The sequence below is a fragment of the Pyxicephalus adspersus genome, chromosome 3, assembly GCF_032062135.1.
Source record: "Pyxicephalus adspersus chromosome 3, UCB_Pads_2.0, whole genome shotgun sequence".
Taxonomy (NCBI): domain Eukaryota; kingdom Metazoa; phylum Chordata; class Amphibia; order Anura; family Pyxicephalidae; genus Pyxicephalus; species Pyxicephalus adspersus.
In genome coordinates, this window is record NC_092860.1 from 8,023,560 (window position 1) to 8,048,820 (window position 25,261).

The 25,261-nt window shown below is 43.9% G+C and overlaps 1 protein-coding gene across 2 annotated transcripts in view; it reads right to left on the bottom strand.

The window, feature by feature from the left end:
* The window catches only part of SDK2 (sidekick cell adhesion molecule 2), a 388,895-nt gene extending 364,493 nt beyond the window's left edge, over positions 1-24,402 (bottom strand). For both annotated transcript variants that reach the window (XM_072403472.1, XM_072403471.1), the window contains exon 1: positions 23,933-24,402. In XM_072403472.1, the coding sequence (XP_072259573.1) occupies positions 23,933-24,008 (76 nt within the window). In that variant the 5' untranslated portion in view covers positions 24,009-24,402. The remainder of the gene's footprint in view (positions 1-23,932) is intronic.
* Between the last annotated feature and the right edge of the window lie 859 nt (positions 24,403-25,261).

The window sequence follows — 25,261 nt, forward strand, 5'->3', positions numbered from 1 at the left end:
AAGCCACAAAGACTTCATTACTACAAAAAGAATTCAGTAACCTCTGGCTGCAATCAACCTTTGCTTGCCTCTGATTGGCTGCTCAGGTCACATGGCCACAACCTGATACATTGTTGCCATTACTTTTGCACTTTTATTTCAATGTTCTATTTTTAGCCCCAGCTGTTTCTGCCCCGCCCATGCCCCACCCCTATGTCATTGTCTCCACCCCTTTTTCTTCTATTGTCATTTTTTAAGGTGGATCTTTTAACAAATTTACAAACTGTAATAAATACATTTCTGACATGTTAATATTTATGTATTGACTTTTATTGGTAAAAAGAAGACAAGGGGCTCTAGTATGGTGACTTTGCCTTGGATGAGATAATGTCATCATCTTCATAAAATGTGAATATCGAATATGATTGATTGAATAGATATTTGTATATGTATCAGGCAGCCAATCGGATGGCATGACCACTTTACGCACCATGTATAAACATCCGCCGACATCCGATTGGCTCCCCTAAAATAGGACCACTCTAGATCCAGTAGAACCCTCCAATATCCATTAATGGGGAATAATCGCAGGATTTGCCCACTGTTTGGTAATCCCCATTTTGTTCCCGTCATGCTCGCCGTGCATTCAGCAATTTAGGAAATAATGGCGATGCAGATAAAAAATAATAGGTGGGATACCGGGAATAAAGCGTTGAGCGAATGATAACGGCACGTAATATGCGCTCCCTTAAGGAGCTACAAAAACGCTCGTAAAGATCCGTTACGATAGCAGGCAAGGTATAATTCCTTTTATGTTTACGACCTGTTTAAAAAGCACTGATAAGGCCTAAAAAAATGCGATCTGCACAAACACAGATGGGCGTTAAAAACGGGAAACATTGACCCTGGTGGCTTAGGCGGGAATTACAAATCAGCAAATGCCAAAACCCAAAATAATGCAATGTACAGTCATTGGAGTACAGTAGACTGAGGAATTTCTTTGTTCTGCCTGCAGCAGACTGATGACATCATCTCAAGGCTTTTTTGGGGTTTTTTTTTGCTGATGAGGTAAAATATCCTCATCAGACTCTTCTCTGTCTTCTCCGACTTGTTCTTTAAGGCTTTCAGATCAAAAAAGGTAAACAGGCCGAGGGGCAGATTAGCAGACAATGCATTTTTGCGCTCATTAATGCGATCACATCAGCCCTGACAATGGGATATTTATCACCGTGCCATAGGAGAACGCTTCCCGCTCGCTGATGCGCAGCTGTCTAATGATTCGCAGGAGCGCCTAATGAGCAGCGTCTGTCCTCTGCTTGGTGACGCTTCACTGCCTGTAAACTCCTCAGCTCTTTGGGGAAAGAAGAGATCATCTGTCCCCGTTAAACGGGAGGAGGGCAGAGGAGCTGATCATGTGACCCCATCCAGGTGCTTACCGCCGTTTCGCCATATATGGGCATGTTTTGTAAAAAAAACAAAAAAAAAAAAAACAAACAACCAATGAATGCTTCTTTTCTGGTAATGTGCAAATCAAAAGAATTAAAGTGGACTGAACATAACATCCAATTTTTTGTCATATTGTGACATTTCCAGGCGTTCATCTGCTTCTCTCTCCAGAAGGATGGTGCTGTATTTATTCAGGCATCACTCAGGGTCACCTGTTACCTGGACCTAGCTATGTAAATGCCATGCAGTTCTTGCTATGATAATACAATGTTGCATAACTAGGGGAGAAGAGACTGACTAAATGCTGCTTGCAGCAGACTGATGACATCATCACATTCCAGGCACTGGACTGGAGCTCAAGGATGGCTTTGTAGTAATATTATTATTATTATAGTTTATGAAAGTGCTGGTAGGAGGTGAGAGCAGAGAGATGAGCTCATCAGACTTCTACTTGTCCTTTTCTGTCCAAGCACAGACTGGGGGAGGGACAAGACCTGTAATTGTTACTGAAAGGGAGCAATGAAGCTTCAGGTCTCTTTTCTGCCAGGCAGAGCTGCGTCAATCTCAGTACTGCATGTACAGAAATGTAAATCCTGTGTCACCTTCTATATGGATGGTCCAGCTGAGTCCTTATTGGTCAGATTCTCCCCTAAAATATCTCTTGATGGGAGAGGCCATCAACCAATCCCCATTCTAGAATGAAGCCCAGGAGAATAGTTCCGGAGTGCCGCCTTAAATCCCCAGCAGCCCATGGGCTGAGTGAGCCCAGCGGTAGATAAAGCGGCACAGTATGTGCTCGGATCCATATCCAGGCTTCGGCGCCGGCCTCAGGACGCTTATTGTCAAACAGTTCAGGCGTTGAAACTCCCATCATCTGAAAATCAATATCCTGCTCAGAACACAGGACGGAGTGTCACAATTACCAGCCACGGTGTAATCTCTTGTTACCATTAGAATTCTTTCTGAGAAAAGGCTACGAGCGACCTATATAACCGCCGACGGCTACAAAGCCCCGGGGGGGGGGGGGTCACTTAGGGGGTCTCCTCCCCCACATAGGTAATGAGGATGTAATGGGAACAAGGTCGCATGATGCGGCTCACCAAAAAGATGCGGTGGTTGCATTTTCTTTTCGTTTTTTCTGCCAGTACACCACTTCCTGTCTTAGGGTGACAACGCTCACTTGCCATACTGTATGGCTGGGCAGCGTTGTCACCCTCATCCCTGACCTGGAGAGCACATTTCGTACATTTCTATAGAGGATCCACTGATGGGGGACACAGGAGGATTGGCTTACAAGAATTCTGGGTGTCACCTGGACAAGATGTGATGGAGGATCCAGAAAGCAATCAATTCAAGATCTCACTATCCTGATCATTCCAAAGTTAAACAAAAAAAGAGCAAAACTTTTTTACATCATTAAAAAGCCATCTCTTGTCTCCAGTCATGTGACTAGCCGCTGCTTATGCTGAGATGATGTCATCGGTTTGCTGCAGGCAGCAGGAAGCATTTTCGCAGTCTCCTCCCAGCAATCAGACTGCAGTATTGTAACTTTGCAGCAAGAGGAGACTCTACAGCAGGGGCTGATCTGCGTCAGACATTTCTGAAACACAGAAATCAGCATCAGGTGTAACATGATGGTAGATGATGGATGAACCTAAATGGCGCTGTCCTTCCGGAGAGAAAAGCATCAGGGTTAGTACTGTGATCTCTGCGAGAGGTAATAAATTGGAATCAGAATTCACATTACAGCTTTAGAAGAATTTAATTAATGTGAGTTTTAATGAAATGCTTATTAATGACTTCGGTCAATAGTGCCAAGTGCAGCGATGTTCTGCAGCCAATTAAATTCCTGCATTCAGTATTTTAGCATCAGGTCAGGCTTTTGTGCCCCCTACCCCCCACCCCCAATTGCAGGGTCCACACTGGCATGAATGAACATATGGGGGTGGGGTGGTATGAAACAAGCACTGGCCGCCCCACATCCACCCGGGCGATCTCGGCGGGAAGTAGTTAACATCTCAATCGGCCGTATCTTCTTTCAAGGGCACCATGAGACTCCAGCCAAGCAGAGTAATGCGTGTCCCCTCGGGGGAACATGTGGTGAGGAGATGACAGACACATGGGAAGATGCAAAATAACTATGGAGCGGGTACAGCTTGGCCCCAAGACTTTCCAGCGCTCCCCTCATTAAAAGACCCGGCCAGCCTTGGGCCGAATTCTATCCTGACATGAACACAGCGGGGAACGCGCCCAAGCTAACGTGCTTCACTTTCTGCAAATACATAAGATGGGAAAGAATCGGTCACAAAGCATCATGGGAGAGTGCTGTACTTAAGGAGCAGATTTATTCTGGACCGGCCACTGCCTCACACATACGGAGAACACGCCAGTGTCACATGATCACGCACAGCCATCCAATGCATGGTCGCCCTGCTCCACAAGAACCAGCAAAAGTTGTCCCAGGAGGGCACCCAAATCCGGTCTGGAAGCCCAGGCATTTTGAGACAGTTTGCATCTATAACAGAAAGTTTGCATCTATGTAAGAAGCAATAGGCAAAGCCTTGACGCATTTCACACTAATGCGCCCTATCATAAGATTTCATCATGAAATGCGTCAGGGCATTTGTTTGCAGTTGCTGCTTTTACCAAAAATTGTTTCTGGTTTTGTCCTCATATATGGGGTTAGCAGTTTTCTAGAATTGGAATTTGGTAAACTTAAGAGCATCCACGCTGCCGCAAGAGTTCTTCCCAGTCCTAAGACTGCAGCCATGATTGCTTACATGCAATGCCTATATTGTTATTTGTATATGATTCATGGGTGTGCTGAAATTTGGTTCCCAAAAAAATAATGGTGGATGAACACGCTTTCACCTACCTGCAAAAATTGGATATTCATCCTCTGTTTCAGGGCTGATTCACACCCAAGTGTTAAATGTAGTGCATGTTAATGTGCATTTCAAGGTGACGCATGCAGAGAGAGAAAGAAAAAGAAAGAGAGAGAGAGAGAGAGAAAGAGAGAGAGAGAGAGAGAAAGAAAAAGAAAGAGAGAGAGAGAAAGAAAGAGAGAAAGAAAGAAAGAGAGAGAGAGAGAGGGGGGGGAGAAAGAGAGAGAGAGAGAGAGAGAGAGAAAGAAAGAGAGAAAGAAAGAAAGAAAGAAAGAGAGAGAGAAAGAGAGAGAGAGAGAAAGAGAGAGAGATAGAGAGAGAGTGAGAGAGAGAAAGAGAGAGAGAGAGGAGAAAGAGAGAGGAGAAAGAGAGAGGAGAAAGAGAGAGAGAGAGAGAGAGAGAGAGAGAGAGAGGAGAAAGAGAGAGAGAGAATAAAGAGAGAGAGAATAAAGAGAGAGAGAGAGAGAAAAGAGATAGATAGATAGATAGATAGATAGATAGATAAATCTGAATGAGACAAAAGAAAATAAATAGAAGAAAGAATGATAACAATAGACAGACAGCAACAGCAAAACAATATTAGGCGAAGATTCTATATAAGGAAATGTTGTAACAAAAAAGGCACCAAGACCACCACTGAAGTTCCAAATAAACCCCCCTCCCCAACCTCGCTTTTTATTCGTCCACCCTGGATGGGGTTATTCTGGCGTTGGGCCCCGTTACAAGTATTCTTGGAGAGCAGCAGGCGGATGCTGGCCAAGGCCTTCCCTGGGAGCCAGGAGCCGGGGCTCTCCTCACACACAGATGTCTTTATAGAGAGTGTCCCGGCATCTGGAGGCCATGGAGAGCGCGCCAAGGCCGGCCGAAGAGTTAAAAGCACATGCAGATCTCATTTCTGTCAAGGGCACAATGACTAGTCAACCATGCAGAGTAATGTGCGTCCCCGCAGGGGAACATGTGGTGAGGATGTGACAGACACACAAGATGATGCGGAATAATCTGGAGAATTACTCTCACCAGCCTCCCTCGCTGGGAGAATGTCCCGCATCTTTTATCCTCTCCAGAATAATGACAAAAGAAGATCTCCGGGGCAAGAACCTCCTCACTGTCCCTATGAATATTCCCTTCAGGGACAACGACACTTAAATATGATATTCTGACTCTGTACGGCTGACTGCAGATGGATCGTGTCCTCACAGGTTTAACCAAATCTTTACAAAGTGGTGCCACCGTCCCACCATGGGTTCTCCATTGATAAAAAGGTGAAAGGGTTTAAAAACCTTCCTAAGCACCTCTTGGGAGGGTTCAGACACCCTTCTAATGAACCAATGGAAGGGTTCAAGGGTTCAGACACCCTTCTAATGAACCAATGGAAGGGTTCAAATGATTTTCTAGGGAACTCATGGGAGGGTACAAAGATCTTACTTAGGGCTCCATGGGAGGGTTCAGACACCTAGAACCTCATGGGAGGGGTCAAACAGCTTCCTAAAGAACCTCATGGGAGGGTTCACGCAGCTTCCTAAATACCTCATGGGAGATTTCAAACATTTTCCTAAGAATCTTTTGGAAAGGTTCAAACACCTTCCTAAGGACCTCAAGGGAGGGTTCAAACAACTTCTTAAGGAGCTCAAGGGAGGGTTTAAAGACATTCCTAAGGACCTTGTGGGGGGGTTCAAACAGCTTCCTAAGGAACTCGTAGGAGGGTTCTAACACCTTGCAAAGGACCTCATGGGAGGGCCAAACAACTTTGTGAACACCTCGCGGGAGGGGCAGAAACACAGGTTGGCTACAGAGAAATCTTACCAGCCAAAATGTTACAATTGTCAGAGGAAATCCTTCCTCCAACCTGCTGCCTTTAGGAAGCAGAAAAAAACAATTTCTCCACAGAGTCGTAAGCCGAGGGGTACCTTGGGCCCTTCAGACATGCAACCCTCACTGCTACAACTTCACAGCTCATAGGAGGGGGGCGTATTTTGTTCTTTTCTCATTGGAAGCCTATCGGGCTCCTATAAAATATTCAAAAATTGGACAGACATAATTTTTTTTAAATTTTGAGTTCCATTTTATAGTTAAACCACTTTCCCTTTCACGCAGTTGCGTTGTTTGCTGGATGGCCTTTGCCGCTCTCTGATTGGCTGCCTGGGAATAGCTCTATAAGCCCCGCGTGCTGATAATGCCTCATTTCTATGTATGGCGGTTTATCTCCATCCAATAGGCTGCCTGCATGCTCATTAATCTGTAATCCCCTCTCTATGCAGCGGCCACATCCAATTCCGCTTCTGCAGCGTAGACGGGGATCTCGGTAAACCTTGCAATCTTCTGCCGTCAGACCGGTCCGCTTAGAAACTCATCAACACATGCAAACATCTCCAAATCTAGGAGCTTGACCTTCATTGGGGCCGAAAATGAAGTTTTTTTTTTTTGGACTGTCTCTTCCAAAGCATGCTGGGAAGATGGAGAGCTATCGGCCAAGGAGACTAATGCGCGGCGACGGATTCTTGGCAAGGTTTCCCCCGCCAAGATGGCTGATGATAAGACGGCAAAATCGTTTGAATACTCAGAGACAAAAGGACAGATATGTTAGAAGAGATCGTGCAGATAAATGTTTTGTGTCTGTTCTTGGAGCCATAAAGAAAGAAAAAAAAACGTTTGTTCTGCGTCTAAAAGGTCATTTCGGATATTTTGGAGTTGGATCCGACAACAAGTATAATCAGATGTGTTTTAGGTTTCATGGTAAGTATCAGAGCAACACTTTCAGGTATTTAATCTTTTATAGAGATCACAGTGCCCCTCCTCCACTCTGACACTATCATTTGTTTTTGTACCCAGAAGGACGGAGCCATTTTTATTCAGGCATCACCCAGGATCACCATTCACTTCCTAGCCTAGTCATGAAAATCCAGGTGCCTGAATTTATTAATGTCTAACACAGATCAGACTTGTATTTTTTATAGGATAAGTGGGAGGGGTCAGCTGAAAAAAGTTACATCTTTGGGACCTCATGGGAGGGGCATAAACTATTTCCTACAGGGAAATCTGATACTGGCTATAAGGTTACATCTTTACAGAGGAGACTAGGATAATGCTTCTACCTGCCTGCAGAAAACTGATGACATTATCGGGGCCTAGACAAAGTCACCAAGCTGAAGCTCTAACCCTAAACTCTCGGCTTTCTATAACCCCCCCCCCACTTGTCTCCATGCACTTCTGCTGCAACGTTGGGTTTAAATTTTATATGCATTCAAACAAGGGCCCAATGGGGGGCAAATTGGGGTTCCTGGATTCTGCTACGTACAGGCTGAGCCTAATAGGACTCTGTGACCCCCGTGATTTCGGTCTAACGTGTCACCCTTGAAGGCTTTCTGAGCCCGGAGAGTGAAAGTGTTAAAACTCGCCAGAGAAAAATGACGAATCGCTGAGTCCTGACCGCTGAGATTTCCTAGCCGAACAGCCAAAAGCATCGACAGGATGATAAAGTGGCTGGCGGTGCCCCTGGGGCCACAGTCCTGCCAATAGCGTGCCAGCCTTTGCCCCAGGGTAGCGCCTTACGCCTACCACCCTGCCGCCTGGAAACGTCCTAGCTGTCAGGAAGTGCAGAACGGCAGACAGGGGAACGCCGCTGCGTCTGTTGGGGGCTGGGAGGGGACTCGGGACGCCACAGTGACCCAAATGACTGCGGCCTGAGGGATTTAATTATAGGAGGAGGAAGCCAAATTTGTGCTGATGCCGACGTTTCTGTGAGTTGCGAAATAACAGGAAGAACGCTGAGTACCAAGCAGTTAGCAAGTTGGGCATTTTTAAAGGGCAAGAAAATCATGATCCTGCCATGGGGGTGTTACAGGGTGACCACGGTCGGCTCTGTCCCCTAACTGTGCTCCTACGTTGTCACCTGGGCTTCTGATATTATACAAGAAGCTGTTTAAGAACACATCAGGTGGGAACGGTCCACTGAAAAATCCCATGCAGCCGTTGCTGGAGCACATATAGATTGGAAGTGGCTGCAAAGAGGTCATTGGAGATCGGCAGTGCTCATGTGGATGACCAAAAGACATTTACAGATTGTACAAAAATGAAGACGGTGGGGCTGAGGTGCAATTGGCTTTTGGGAAAAATCATCCCAGATGGTAGGCTCTCTTCTTGCACACGTTGAGCCCCAGTGAGTGGTTTTTAGACACAGGACAGACGCCTTTTCTTATGACTGCAGGTACCTCCAGTTCCAATCAAAAATCCCAAACACACCAAGACTGGACCAGAATTATCTGTTAACCATTGTGCAGCACTACTAAAGAATATGCATATGTAATGAACTGCCCCTCCTCCATGCACATGTACAGAGAAATCCAGCCAACAGAGTGGCCCCACTGGCAGAACACTTTTGCCTCCATATTCTAAATGATTTTGCATCCGCCTGGTTGCATTGTGGCGAGCTGCAGTAAGCGTCCGACATTATCCTTGCCTTGTATAGGAAGCTCATTGTGTGGCTGGAGGAGATGGCGCAGCGCCTGGTGTCCCCGCAGACCATTTCTCAGAGAGAATTACATTTCTAAATCCCGAGGTGGCCGCGTTCGCTCTCTTTTCTGACAACTCCCCCGAGGATATCAACATCTAACATTCTCCCTGGCTCTCTCCCGTCTGGATAATGTCCCACTTATTCTTCTACGCTCGCACCCTCAGCGCTAGAGTTCAGCTCGAGACAAGAAGAAAATATATTTCCAGTGCTTGAAACAACAAATTCATAAAATTTCCTTGTAGCAAATTGGTTCTGCCCCGCCCACGAGGGTCCAAAGGTGTCACTTTTCTGCAAGTGACTCCTCCCACATATTTGTTCATGCTCATTAGATTGTAACATTGTAACTGTTGAAAATTACAAAGTGGGGGAGGATCTGGCATTTGTGAACACAGCCAGGCACCAGGATTTCCAAGATTGTGCTAATGCTGAGCCAGCTTCTTCATTTGGGTAACAAGGTTGCTTGATGCCTGAAAAAAGATGGCGCCGTCCTGAAAAAAAAGTACCGTAGCATTATAACTAATTGCCCCCTAGTTATTGTTTCTTCCTAATGCCTTCTAAAAACTGACACAGACCACAAAATCCATCTTGGCGAAACTAAAAACTCCCGCTAGGGCTTCCCCCTGCAATATAAGTCAACGTTGGCGGAAGACGCCAACCTCTAAATAGGATTACATTTACCGCTGCAGAATCTTGTAATAACCAAACCATAACAAATTATGCCAAGCTGTACATTTTATAGTGCAATTATACTCAAACGACCCAGGAAGATAGCAGTTAGTGTCACGGCACGGCACAAAAAATATTACACACTTCCTGCGAGCTGTCTGAATACTGAGTGTGTGAAATATCACCAACTGGGAGCAAAGGGTCCAACCGATATCACCGATTTGGTTAAGGGGTGAGGCTGCTGGGCTGGACCCCTTGGGGATTACTTGCGGAAGAACGGAATCTCACTGCTGAGGAATACTGGCTGCCGGCAGATGAACCTGAATATGGCTGAGTGGAGACTACAACCGGGTTTTGGTGGTGCACATTCAGATGCTAGGACACAATGGATTAGCAGCTGTCAGATGTCCTTTGACTCTCAAGATCAAGAAACACAAAAAAAGGGAATTTATAAAAGTTAGGACTGCACAGTTCCCTTCTTTCCATCATCCCCCTTCGTTCTCTCCTTCCTTTCATCCCTCCTTACCTTCTTACCTCCCTCCCTCCTTTGATCCCTTTACTCTTTCCTTCTTTATTCCCTTCTTTCTTTATTCCCTTCCTTCTTCTATCCTCATTTTCTTCTTTTTCACTCCTTTTCCCGCTCTTTTCCTTTTCCCACTCTTTTCTTCTCCTTTCCCTCTTTCCTGACTTCCCTTTTTTCTCCTTACCTTTCTTGCTTTTCCTTCCTACCCTCCATTCCTTACTGACTTATTTCCCTTACTAACTTACTTTCTTCTCTACTAAATTCCCCCCTTTATTTACTTCTTTCCTGTCTTCTCCCTTCTGTCTTCTCCCTTCCTTCTTCCCGTACTTTATTTCCTTTCTTCCTACCTCTTTCCCTCCTCATCTTTTCTTCCTTTTTTCATTATTCTCCACTGCCCCCCCCCCCCTTTACCCTTCTTTACATTCTTCCCTTATTCTTCCCCCCATTCCTGTTCCTTGGTCCCTTTCTCTTTTCCATACCCCCTTCACCCCAACTTCCTTCAGCCCCCCCTCTATCTTTTCTCCTTTCTTTCTTCCATCACTCTTTACCCACCTCTCTTCACTTCTTCCTTTCTTCTTTCCTTCCTTCTGCTATTCTCCCCTCTTTCCTCTCCTCCCTCCCCACCATTTATCTTCCCTTTTCTTTTCCCCCTCCTTTATATCTTCCTTCCACCCCCCACTTACCTTCCTCTCTTGTCCGCCTTATCCCTTATTTACTTTTCCCTTTATTTGTCCAACCACCCTCCCTTCCTTTTTTCCTCCCTTCTGTCCTCTCTTCCTACCTCTTTCCCTCATCTTTTCTTCCTTTCTTTAATATTCTCAACTGTCCCCCCCCCCAACCTTTAACTACCCTTTTTTTCCTTCTTCCCACAATTCTTTTCTCCCTTTTTTGTTCCCTTTTTCTTTTTCCACACTCCCCACCCTTCTTTCTCAGTTCATTTTTTATTACTTCTCTTTCACATTCCAATTTTATTTCTTCCATCCTTTCCATCTTCCTCCCTTCTTTATTTCCTCCCTTTTTCCTTTTCTGCTTTCTTCCATCACTCTTTACCCACCTCCCTTTTTTCTTTTTCCCTTCCTATCTTCTAATCTCCCTTCTTTCCTCTCTTCCCTCTCTCCCATCTATCTTCCCTTTCTTTCCCCCTCCTTTCCATCTTCCTTCTACTTATCCATTCCTTACTGGCTTCATTTCTTTTTTTCTTCTTAGCTCCTTCTCTTTTTCGCCTTATCCCTTCTTTTCTCTCCCTATTATTTGTCCAACCACCCTCCCTTCCCTTCTTTCCTCTCCTCCTACCTCTTTCCCTCCTTCTCATCTTTTCTTCCTTTCTTTTTTATTCTCAACGACCCTCCTCCCATCCCCTCTTAACTTCCTACTCTTCTTTACCTTCTTCCCTTATTCTTCCCTCAAGTCTTCTCTCCCTTTCTTCCTCCCTTCACCCTGACTTCCTTCAGCCTCCCTTCTATCTTTTCTCCTTTCTTTCTTCCATAACTCTTTACCCACCTCCCTCCACTTCTCTCTTTTTTATTTCCTCCCTTTTTTCTAATCTCCCTTCTTTCCTTTCTCCTATTCTCCCTTCCTTGTTCCCTTTTCTTTTCCATATTTCTCACCCTTCTTTCTCAGTTCTTTATTTCATACTTCTCTTTCACACTCCCATTTTTTTTCTTCCATCCCTTCTATCCTTCATCCTCCTTTCCTTCTTCCATTGCTCCTTACCTATCTCCCTCTACTTCTACCTTCTTTCTTCCCTCTCTCCCATCTAATTTCCCTTTCCTTTTCCTCCACCTTTCCTTCTTCTTTCTACCCTTCCATTCCTTACTGACTTCTTTCCTTTTTACCTCCCTTTGTTTTCTACCATCCTTCCGCCCTCTCTCCTTCTCTTCTTCCATTCATCCATCCATTCACCCCTTCCTTCCTCTCTTCCTACATCTCTCTCTCTACCTCTGATCTTTGCTTCCTTTCTATCTTATTCTCAACACCCCCTCCCAATTTTTACTTTCCTTGATGTTTATTTTCCTGTTTTCTGCTTTCCTTTCTTACCCCCCCATCCATTCCTTCCTCTTTTCATCCTTCCCTACCATTCATATATTTCCTATTTATGTCCTTTTTATTTTTTCTTTATTTCAATTTTTTCATCCACCCCTCATTTCCTCCCTTCTGTACTTTCCCCCTCCTTCCATTCTTTATTTCTTTCCTTTATTCTTCTTTTCACGCCTTCTTCCCATCCTCCCTCACTCCCTATTATTCTTCCTCCCTCCCTCCCTTCCTTTCTTTTTCTTTCTTTCGTTTCCACAAGGTCGTCATAAATCTTCAACAGCAGTTGTGTCAGGGCTGAACAAATACAACAAAATCACATTTATATCACAGATCAGGACACAAAGGCCGGGTAAGATTTGCATTATTTGGGTCTGGAGAGCTGAAGACGGAGATGGACGGAGAGGAAACCATGGAAAGGGGCACACATGGAAACAATTGGTTAAACATTTCCTTTTTATTGATCAAGATAGAGGCTGAAAGAAAAAACACTTAGCAAAAATCTGATGTTTAAAATCTGAATTCACCTGATATTCACCCAATTTTCTTTCATTTGTTTCATTCTTCCATCAGTCATTCCATCAGAAAAAACATTTAGCTCTATATGTTCCCCAATATTTAGTTATCTGGCATTCACCAATCAGCAGCCACAATATACAAAAAGTGAAAGCAGACAGAGACTGATGGGCCAATGCCTGCAAATGCTCATTTGGCAAATTTCCATTAATTATTCATTGGGTCCATTTCCTATCAAACCTTTGATAATTCCACCCTATACCCAGCTGGTTTTAAATAATGCATTTCTGTAAAGATGTAATACATCCGACCGAAAACAAGGACCTCCGGGGAGCAAAAGAGTAGAAGAGGGATTTGGTTCCAAACAAGGGACAAAATAAAATAAAACAGACAGTCTGTGAGCACAAACATAAGCTGAGTCAGCAAACTGACAGCCGGAGAGGAAAACAAAATCAGGATCTGCAAATATTGAAACAGTCCGAAGATCAAAGTTTGTTACGAGAAGCCTCAGAGCGAGCAAACACAAAGTAAGGCCAGAGACGACCAAGTTATTTATTTTTTTTACAACCGTGGCCCCCGAGGCCAGTCCGCAAATTGGGCGCAGCTTCCAGTGAGGCTCAGCCGCATTCTGTCCATTGGGGTCTATGGTGGACAATATTGGCCAAAGGGCCACAAAAGTTGAAAGTTGGCTCCTGAACACATTCCAATTTTGCATTACTTGCCCACATCACAACTTTTGCACCACCAAACTGCATCCCAGCTTTCCCTACCACCCGGTTGTGCCCCAGCGTTTTGTACCACCCGACTGTGCCCCAGCTTCCCTTACCACCTGGCTGTGCCCCAGCTTTCCCTACCACCCAGTTGTGCCCCACCTTTTTGCACCACCCCGCTGTGCCTCAGCGTTTTGCACCACCTGGCTGTGCCCCAGCATTTTGCACCACCTGGCTGTACCCCAGTTTTTTGCACCACCTGGCTGTGCCCCAGCGTTTTCACACCGCCTGGTTGTGCCCCACGTTTTCACAATGCCCAGCTGTGCCCTAGCTTTTCGCACCAACCATTCAACTAAATGACAGTTTTGCTCAACTAAACTGAACTCTGATTGCACTTTTTAATGACACAGACCTGTCACACATAAACAATCAGCGTTTAAACTCGCCAAGCGGGTACAGCCTACCCATGGAGTGGTGGCATCATTTTGGCATTCCTCCACTTGGCAGCTTCATGGGCACAATCCCTGTGGATGTTGCTGAGTTTGCAGGACAAGTTTGAATGTGACTGGTGAGAAACCTCTTAGTACAGACACCTCAATAGAAGAGTTTTTGAATGGGATGTATTTGACAACACGTACTCTTTGTTGCCAACTAAATGGAAACAGGGGTTACCAGATGGCCAGCCAGGGACTGCAATGGACTGGTGCACACTGCAAACCTTTGTCCAGCTGGAGCTATTAGGCAAGCAGAATCATGACCGCCATTACACTAACCATGATCCAACCAACTGGAGTACATGGTTGGTGGTGCCCATGATTGTCTTAGAAAGCCTGCTGATGATTTAAAGGGAGGACAGTGACGATTGAATACAACATTCATACCCGTCCAATCAATTTTGGACCCAGAGACCAATCAATCAGTGGTGTCAGCTGTAGTCACTGGCCTAACTAAAAATGTTGCCAATACAGATAAAAATGGAAAAATGTTTGCCATGTCTATTGCCAGAATTTAATAGGCACTGTCACTTTGCCCTGTCAGTGCCAACTGATACACCACCTAATTTGCTCCCCTAATTTTGTTCCCTCACCACCACAATTAGCTGCTAAGGTGTACTGGGAGGTTGGGGAAGGAAAAAGGCGGTGCGGGCACACCAACAGGCAACACTGGTTATTATCTCCTCCTGTATCATTGTCTGTATTAGTCAGTCATTTGCAATCCCTATTTAATGTACAGCGCTGCGTAAGATGTTGGCGCTATATAAATCCTGTTTATTAATATTAATAATAATAATAATAATAATAATTAGAGCTAACAATCACAGTTAGAATATTATCTGATAGATCATGCCCCAATAATGCTTGGCTGTAGACTGCCCGTGGGATCCCATTGACAATGCCAACTACGTGCAGCTGTACCCCCCCATGGCTTTTATCATTTCAGCAGATTTTATTACCCGAATTACCACACCTCAATAATGACCTAAAGGGTAGAAACGTGGCGGCTCACTTTATGACCAGTGCAGAATTATTATTATTATTAGTATTACTAATATTAATATTATTAAACAGGATGTATATAGCACCAACATATTACACAGTGCTGTACATTAAATAGGGGTTGCAAATGAAAGATGAAATCAGGCAGTGACACAGAAACAGAGGACCCTGCCCCGAAGAGCTTACAAACTAAGAGGTGGGGGAAGTAACACACAATAGGGGGGGATATATGTAGTGGTGGGAAGTAGTGACGGTTTCGAAATACAGAAGAAGATGGGTAGGCAAGTTTTAAAAAATGGGTTTTGAGTGAAGAAAGTAGAAGCAAGACGAATAGGACGAGGAAAACCATTCCAGAGAGTCGTGGGCAGCTCCAGAAAAGTCTTTGAGCCGTGCGTGTGATGAGGTTATGAGTGAGGAAGTCATTGGAGGAGCGAAGAGAGCAGCTAGGGGAGTATTTTTCTATCGGGTCAGAAAGGTAAGTGGGACAAGAACTGTGGAGGGATTTGAAGGCAAAGCACAGGAGCGTATATTTGATGGAAATGGAAGCCAATGAAGAGAACTACATATAGAGGCAACAGAAGAGGAGCGGTGGAAAGGATGGATGAGTCTGGCTGAATGTGAATCCAGCAGGCCCGGCCGCAAGTCAGATCTTGCTATTCCATTGTCTATCCTGTAAAGGTCAGCAGAGGTCCACCAAATTCCTGGCAGGAGAACTGCAGTAATGATGCCCATCTCATCATCAAAACCCTGGCAAGGCCACCGCGTGGCACGCACACCCGTCTGGCTGCAGGCCCTCCCAGGTGTCCTGGCTTATGTCACCATTGATTTGGGTCAGTAATAGAATTGTTTGCAGTCAACACCGGTGAAGGCCAACGCTCTGCCTTAAAGGGAAAGTCCACCTGTGCTGCTATGTTCTACCAAGCCCTATGTTTATTAGAAAAGTAACCCCAGTGGCGCCCCCTTTAGTACTGGTATATCAAATATATAATTCATTAAATACTCCTTATTGAATTTTCAGCCTTTCATTTTTTAGCCTGGACATTAAATAATGGAAAGTGTTCTTAGCCCAGGACCAGCACTTTCCTTTTAAAGACTCTGCTACAATGTATCTCCAAGCAGCTTACAAAGACAACTCAAAAATGGCTTTGGTGCCCCCCTGCTTGAGGGGCCGACACTGGGAAATGATTGCGTTGGCACGGCTCACCATACGAATGGTCACAGCTGAGTCGTCTGGCATGGAGACGGAAACCAAATACGCAACTGACGAGGAGGCCATCTGCAGCAGGGCCCAGACCCAGCCTGGTGCAAGGAAGGCGATTTTATATTCTCCAGCAGCGCATTGGCTTTGATGTGAAATATAGAGAACAGAAATGACATTTGGAATCAGAGGAAATCTTTTATTTCTGGGCTATAATTACTGAGTGCTGATATGTCACTAGAGTACACACAGCACATTAACCTCTGACCCCAAGAGCTCACAATCCAACATCCACTAAACACTAAATGTTGTACAAAGGCCTGCAGAATTGTGCTTCTTCAGCATACATTTATAACACGCTCCAACATTTATTCTACAGCTTGAAAAAAAAAATTGGAGGTGATTTACTAAAGGAATATCGGCTGTTCACACAGCAAATTCAATTATCCCATTGCACGGGATGTTTCCTATTAATTTAATAATGAGAGAAAGTTTTGCTGACCCCCTGCAATTACATGAAAGTAAAAATCTTGCACCTGATTGGATGGTTGAGATTTTGCATGTTTGAATTTTTTAGATTTCCTTGCACATGATTGGGTATTCCTTATATTCTCCTTTGTAAGGTGTTAATTCACCCTGGTGGGTAAACAGCGTATATTCCCGTAGATTATAGCCCCAATAGGCACAACTTGCTCAGTGGTTAGCACTCTGGCCTTTGCAGCGCTAGGTCCCAGGTTCAAATCTCAGCCAGGACACTATCTGCATGGAGATTGCAGGTTCTCCCTGTGTTTATGTGGGTTTCCTCCAACATTAGGTTATTGGCTTCTTCTCAAAATTGACTTTAGATTGTAATAATGACATATGACTATGGTAGGGACCTTAGATTGTGAGATCCTTTGAGGGCCAGCTAGTGACATAACTATGGACTTTGCACAGCGCTGCGTAATATAATGGTGCATGATAAATACTTCATAATAATAATAATAATAATAATAATTACTATAATTCTCTATGGGCCCCAATACACAAATAGAAGCAAAGCAGAGAAGGGGCTGATAGAGGTACACCAAAAATTATTGGTCATTATTGGACCATCACAATTACGTAAGCTTGATGGGCATCCAGTTCCAACACTGTGACCATTAATATGGTGTTGCCTCCCCCTAACCACCCACAGCCCTCTTGCACACGACTTTGGCGGGTGTCTAGGAATTTGCACCCATTGGTTAATAGAACATTGCTGAGGTCAGGAGATGTTAGATGTGAAGACCTGGTACATAATTAGCATTCCAATGTATCCCAATGGTGGCCAGTAGGGTTGTGGTGTAGGACATTTTGGGTTCTTCCAAACCAAACTGATCACTACATGTCTTTATGAAGCTAGTTTTGTACATTGTGGAACATTAGAAGACCTTCACCAAATTGTGACCACAGGGTTGGAATCCTCTAAAGTCTTTGTAGAATTATCCCTTTCCTTTCAATGAACCAGAACCCAATCAATGGGTGGGAGGTCCGCGTAGATTTGACAATAGTGTAGATATATCTCCACCTTAAAATGGAAACTTCATAGGGTCTATTCACCCAAGATTCATTCAATGTTTACACATTTGGATCAGTTTTGTCTACATTTTGTCTTTCCTGCTCATTCCAATGGATGTGGCCCACTATGGGCCCTTTAGGTTCACTTGTCCTACAGAAAGCTGCTGCATCACAGAAAGTCTTGCAAGACCCCAGGGGCTTATGATATGGTGGTGGAGGTCAACAAGTGCCAAATTTTGCCCTCCCCAGTTTTCACAGGCTCTACCAAACCATGGCCCCCCATACCTTACATCCCAACATGTCCCAGCACAAAGAAAACAGAGCCGTGCGGAGCCAAAGAAGAACAGCCAGCCGTTTATCAGAAACAAGCTCACATGTTTGAGATTATCCGGCTTCCAGTGCACATGATTTATTGGCCCACATGTTCTAAACTGCTCTGCTCTGGATAAAGTCAAGTAGACACAGGTGGCGTTTAACATGCTCTTCAATCATGTCTGGCGACAATTCACTCCCCGTCCCTTATTTCTGGCAAATGGGCTGCCATTGGGAGTTATGGGGCTGCCCGTTGGTAAATGCTATTGCAGCCACAGGCTGGGACCTGGAAGACCTTAAGGGGCAACTCCAGGCAAATAACTCCAATAACAGGTAATCCAAACACCTAAAAATTTTGAACTCTAAATCTTTGAAATTTAAATTTAATTTAGCACCTATATGTTGCAGCATGCAGATTCACTCATGATAGTCTATCTTCTCCAGTCTCCAGTTTGGTTTATGAGGGATTGGCTAAGCTGGCCAATGACCCCTGCAAATTTGCAGAGAATTCCTTGTGATCACATGACTTATGGATTGGTTCACATGTAACATATGGTATGTGAATATGCTTAGGAATTGGATACGACACAGTATAGGAATGCAACATTTCTATTATTATATTATTAATAATAATAAACAGGATTTCTATAGCGCCAACGCAGCGCTGTACATTAAATAATGGTTGCAAATGACAGACAGACACAGACAGTGACACAGGGGGAGGAGAGGACCCTGCCCGAAGAGCTAGCATATTAAGAGATTCTTTATTTGGAAGCGGAGTCTAACCCCGGACGATGCCGCTGATTATCACCACTTACAGGACTATTAATTGTACCCAGGACAGAGGCGTGCAAAATTCTAATTCAATATATATTGACGAATGGAGATTCCAATAACATGACTTTACAATGCACTTGGCGTCCGGCAGATATACATCACACATTCATTTAGAACCCTCCGCTGAGCTGTAAGGAAAAGACAGGGGGAGCCTGGAAACAGCTGCAAAGGAACCACAAGGCCCAGCAGTGCTGAGGTTTTAAATCATTGGGTTTCTGGAGAACAAGAATGTTCTGATTGCATTGCACACCGAATATATCTGCCGGCCTAAAAAGAATCTTAAAAAGTATTGAAACCCAACACCAATATCATATAGATCTCATAAACCAGATGTGGCAGTTGCATTTTTTTTCTTTTTGTTTTCACCTGATGATCCTATACAAAAACCACATTAGGGTGACAAGGGTCTCTCACCATGCTGTAAAAAAGTACGTCAAGTACGTAGAGTTGTACGTAGAGTTGTCAAGTGGCGTGAACCCAAAAGCAACAGGATGAATGTGATGGGTCATTCATAAAAAAAAAGAGCAACTTTTGTTGTAATATTCACTTTCAATCATGATCTCTTCCCTGCAGTACTTCTTTTTTACCACTAGATGTCCTTAGTCTTATAGCCAGCATCATTCAATTCACTTTCTCTGAGCCCCCTCCCTTCCTATAGCTGGACAGTAAAAGGAGAAGCAGAACAGTGATAAACTCATCTCTCTGCTCTTTCCTCAAATCAGCATGGCTTCTGTTAAAACTTCTTCTTCTTCTCACACCCAGCTCTGTTGTAAGAAGCGGATACCAGGTCAGGTTTAGATATTTACAATATTTCTATATAAAAAATATTAATAATAATGTATTACCGATTACAGAGCTGAATCCATTTCTGTCTTTTATAATCTGCGTACGGGTATTTTTTAGGTGCTTTTTTTCTTGGGGCTTTTTGTTATCACATAGCAAGTGTTGCAAGGTGAAACCCCAGCTGACAAAACCAGCTCTGCAGAGTCAGGGAATGATTCAAACAGCCGCAGCTGTCCACAAGCAACATCGGCACGCGGTGGAGAAATCCTTTAAATGTTTTGGTCAGAGCAGCAGTAGCGCAGTACACTGGCGCACAGAGCTCCCGTTCGACAAACAATGCAACATCTGTGGAGGTGGCAGCCGACCGTCCCTGTTTATCTACAATACCCCCCCTAATTATAAACATGTCATGCAGTTCACTGTATATCCGCATCAACAAATCGAAGGACGCACATACACCGTATGCCTGACTATTTATATCCGCCAAACGCACAGGAAGAGTCACACCGGCTCGGTTACACTATGAGAAGAATATAAATTAACTCTTTACGAGGTGCCAGATAGGCAAATGAAGAAATGCAAAGTAGAAACAAATCAACACGTGCTAATGAGTAACATTCTGATATCATTTAATAAAATTTTGCCAAAATTTTGGTGAAAATTAATTTCTCCATCATCCTTGGTGCTACAACTGTTGGTTCTGATTGGCTGGCTCTTTTTGTGAAAGTGCCCACAAAATTTGACTGGCTATTATAGGGCACTTGTTCACCAGTGATCCTTAACTGGCGCTGATTATTCTTCGCCTTTGATTGATGATTGGGATTTGTGATGGTGGAATTGGAAATTTTGGGAAGAGGAGTAATTTTGTCCATAGTATCCCTGAGAAAGTTAGATAACCAGTGCCATTTTTTTTGGGGGGGGGAGTGGCCTTTAAGTATATTTCCCACTTTCAAAGCTTAGCAGTCAAGGTGGTTTAAATGTTACAGACTGGCCAATCAGATTCACCAGCCTTGGTGATGCAAAGCTACACTTGTTGCATTGTATTCTTCCAGCAAAGACCCCCCAACCCCTAGTTGCTATCCACATTATCAAAGAAACCAGCACTCTTGCTGAACAAGAGCTGCAAGAACATCCACTACAAGTCAAGCTCTTCCTTGTATTGCAAAACTAACACATTTAGCTGTGCTGCGCTACTAAGCCGGGAAGCACAGCATGCATCTATAAGGAGCCAATAGGGCTACCGATATGATTATATATAAATATAATTATGATGATAATCTGAAAAATCTGGGCCTTGGTCACACCTATACAGCCATGGTAGCATGGGCATAGATCTGCATTGTGCTCTGCCATGCCATGCGGTAAGGGAGGGCCACACAGTAGCCAGTGTTGCCCCCTAGGTAGAGATAGGGAAGTGTTCTGTAGTGTATATACATAACATTGGCATAGCGTTCTATAGTATATTGATTTGGGTATTTCAGAGCAACACTGCTTTACCAGTTCACTACACGAAGCTACAGGTTTATTTCTGGCAGGATCAACAGGTTTTTCCATTACCCCACCGCACACTTATAACAAAACGCTATCACCTGTGTATATAATGGACCAAAAGCGAGCAAATGTGAGAATTCCATTGTTATGGCTTTCATCCACTTCAAGTTTATTCCCACTGACTCTTCTATATAAAATAAAACCCCCGCATTCCACTTAAAGCTTCTGATTTTCTTCGCTGAGCGTATTAATAGAGTGCGATTCTCCATATAAAATATTCCGTCTGTATATCAGTCCTCGGCGATATAGAGAGCATCGCTCAAGAGCCGCTCATAACTCATAGCCAGAGATTTACAACAATCTCAATGAGCTCAGAACAGAGAGGAGCAGAAACAGACAAGGGAGGTAATGTGAAACAACGCACTCCAATCCCAAAGACAAAAGCTCGCCAACTAAACGCGCCGGACTCGCTGTCGGCCCTCATTCAGGAGCGATTTCTTCAATCTATTAATGGGTAATTGTATAAAGCTTTTATGGAACCTTTTAAATTTACAGCCGCATATGTATATGGAGAGGGATTTCTTTTTCAAAAAGTTTCTACATCTCCTCTGGTGAGGAATGGCACCTGTTATCCATTTGGAAAGATCTGATTGGCTCCTATAGACTATAGAATCTAACCAAAAATTAAAAGCAATCAATCAGAATAAGTCTTTTTGCTGATGTGATTGCCGTGCAATCTCATTGGCTTAATAAACTTTGTGAATTACTGCTGCTAGAAAAAGTTTAAAAGTTTTAGAAGGCAACCTGTAGCCAAGTACCTTGAAGTCCCTGCAAGCTTTGCCAGCCGTTGATGGCAATGGTAGTAAGAGTTGTATACTATGTGCCCTTTTTGGTTATAGGTTTATGCAGCAGCATGTCAAAAAGCATGGACCAACCAGAATCTGACAATCGTTTTTTGAACTAGAAGACTAAAATCTGATTGGCTGTTCAGGTTTACTGCACTTTCTACCCTCTCAGCAGTGAAATGAACTGATTTATGAAATACGAGGCAAGCAAGAAGAGGAGGTATTGCTAACATTTGGTTTAGTTTATGTTTTAGGTTTAGTTTACCCAAGAATGAGGATCTTTATTCACAGTCATGTGACCCACTAAGCTGAAAATAACTTTTTTTAAATAAGGATTCATATTTCAACAAATTGAGCCTACAATGTAAAAAGAAAAATATATATTATTGGTAAAGTTTATTGCGCCTCATTGGTCATCATTCCAAGTTTGTCATGACCGGTGTTTATGTGATCTGCCACCCTGAGGATGGGGACAACAAGTACCAGCAAGCTGTAAATGATCATTCTGCATCTGCTATTGACTGATATATGATACTGTCACCTCCATTCTAACTTTACAACAATAATATTTGACATTTTTTCTTCAAATAAAAAAAACAGGATTATTATTCTTATTAAAAACATATAAGGAGCAAGAAAAACAAGAAGAACAAAAGGGAGTCAACGCTAAACAAAAATGAAAATCATACCACATACCCAAATATACCAAACTGCAGTACCCTCTGGGAAAGTTGGGTTCTATAGTTTGTATGTAGAACAGCCTGCTCATTTATATTTCTATATAACACCTCCAACATAACCAGGACACTGTCCTCTAGCACCCAAAAATGCCAATCCCTGAGCAACATAGATCACAGGTTGTGCCCTTTCTGCACCACCTCCTGCTCAAGTGCCCTCTGCTGCCTACCCCTAGCCATGTTCAGAACCACCGACTTCATTCCATCACCCCTGCTTGTTATGGGGTTATGCTATGTTATGCCACCTTTGGCTTCTAAAGCATCACCGATAGTGTCATCCTTTGGCCAGGCAATACGGTGGGCAATAAAGGTAGTTTTGGTGGGAAAGGTGGCAATGAACTTTGGCTGTGCCAGGCAGTTGGCAGTGGCAGTCCCTGTCCTCGTGGGATGTGCAGTAGAGTACTGTGGATACTGTACAGGGAACGTTCAGAATACCAATGACACACTGAGCGAAATCCAGAGGCACTTAGCAACTGATAGGGTTCATTGTCAACTGCACACTACTGTGCCTACCCTACGGGTCCTGAGCTATGGCACTGGAGGGGGTAAGCAGCAGGTGCACCAACCAGACCTACAATATAAAGATAGATGGATAGATAGACATAGAGCAATAGATAGATAGACAGCAATAGCTCACAGACACTCATGGCAATGAAGTGGTTACCCATCAACTGCCAGTACCCAAGCAATGAAGTGGTCACCTACCAACTGCCAATACCCAAACAATTAAATGGTTACTGCCAGTAGCCAATAAATAAAATGGTTACTGCCATTTCCGATAAATGAAACTGTCACCTATTAACTGCCAGTACCCTGGCAAAGAAATCATACCCACCAACTGCCAGTACCCAAGCAATGAAGTGGTCACCCACCAACTGCCAGTACCCAAGCAATGAAGTGGTCACCCACCAACTGCCAGTACTCGAGCAATGAAGTGGTTACTGCCAGTACCCAAGAAATGAAACTGTCACCTATTAACGTTAGGTCAGTACCCAGGCAATAAAATCGTTACCCACCAACTGCCAGTACCCAGGCAATGTACTGGTTACCTAACCCATTGCCAGTACCCAGACATTGAAAGGGTCACCCAACACAACCCGTATTTGTGTATCCAGAAAAAAACATTAAAAGAAGAAGACAGATACAATTATTAAACACCTGCAAGTCCTAAGTTGCAAATCCACTTTGCACTTTTGCAATGCACCATTGCCACTGTCACTCAACATTGCCAACAAGCAAAGCACCCAAGTCACACAATGCCACACACCTGTGTATGATTGGCAATCCTTGCTGTGTATGTACAACCATGTGTACACTACATTTCACGCCTAGACGGAGCAGTATGGCACAGAGGGGTGCTGGCTGACATGGTTGTTAGCTTTGCCCTCTGGAAGCATGTCTGCTATAGAGAAAGAAAGAGGTGCCTACCTTGAGCCCAGGCTTGGCACGCCAGTACCACCATCATTATCCATTGATAGCTATGCCAGCTGTATCCTCCGGGCATTCTCTGGTTGTAATCCTTCAGGGACTAGAAAGAGATGTGTACACAGGAGGATGGCAAGCTGTGTCTCCCCCCTCTCCTCAATGCCAACCTGTTTGCCAGGCAGGATGGTGGGCACCTCTACATGGAGGGCTCCTGTGCCTTCACTTAAATCCTCAGGGCAGTGAAGTTGATTGCTCTGTGTCTCCTGGCAAGCCTTACATCCCCATGGCCAGGATCTTCAGCAGAAAGTTTATGTGCCCTAGGGTGGGCAATGCCAGGGCAGAAGTTTTGCAGATGCTCCCTTGCAGTTTTCTGCCAGCTGGGGTGTGCAATGCCCCCTGCAAGGCTGTGAGCGCCTTTTCTTCTCACTTGCCAGTTGCCTGCTTGCCTCCAGCTCAGCCTGGCTGCTGCTCCGTGGATGGTGAATGGGGGAATGCTGCTGCTGCATCTGCTGGAGCCCAAAGAGCTGGGATAAGGAGGAGGGATGGAGGGAATCACAGGGTGGGAGGGCTGTGCTCTGTGCCATAGCGACGACTGACACCTAGTGGAAAAATTAGGGCATTGCAATCGTGCATTATCAACAGTTTTTTTAGTATTATTATAAAAGTGTATCTCTAGGCAAAACCATTTTATTCAGTTTTCTGTTTTTTTAAGGGTGAAAAGGGTTACAATCTGTAACGTTTTAATTGCTTTCTTTAAATTAAAAAAATGGGGCCAAAAAGGCAGACTGATGACTTCTAGAATTAAGTGTAGGAATTTCCAAACTTTTTGAGTTCTCTTTATATAGCAGCGAATCTGACATTCACTCATAGTGGAGATTCAATTAATGCCATTAAAACACAGACCTGGAAGATTTTCTGAGTTTCATTAAATGTCAGATTCATTGCGTTATAAATTGGGCTGATAGAATTGTCGTCAGAGCAAAAAATAAGATGAAATCTTTTAATTGGACAACAGTTCTGGGTGCAACTGATATGAAATCAATTCTTAGGTTGATTCCTGTTGTATCTCTGGAATAGGAAGTGATCAAAAAATTCTCAAATGGTGCACAACTGCAAAAAATGTATTTCTAGGTTTTACCCTTCTGTATTTTGAAACAAAAAAATGTTTGCCTGTGCATTTAATATTACACAGTATGTATATAGCGCCAACATATTACATATCGCTGTACATTAAATAGGGGTTGCAAATGACAGATACAGACAGTGACACAGTAGGAGGAGAGAACCCTGCCCAGAAGAGCTTACAATCTAAAGCTGCTTTTGAAAAGTAAA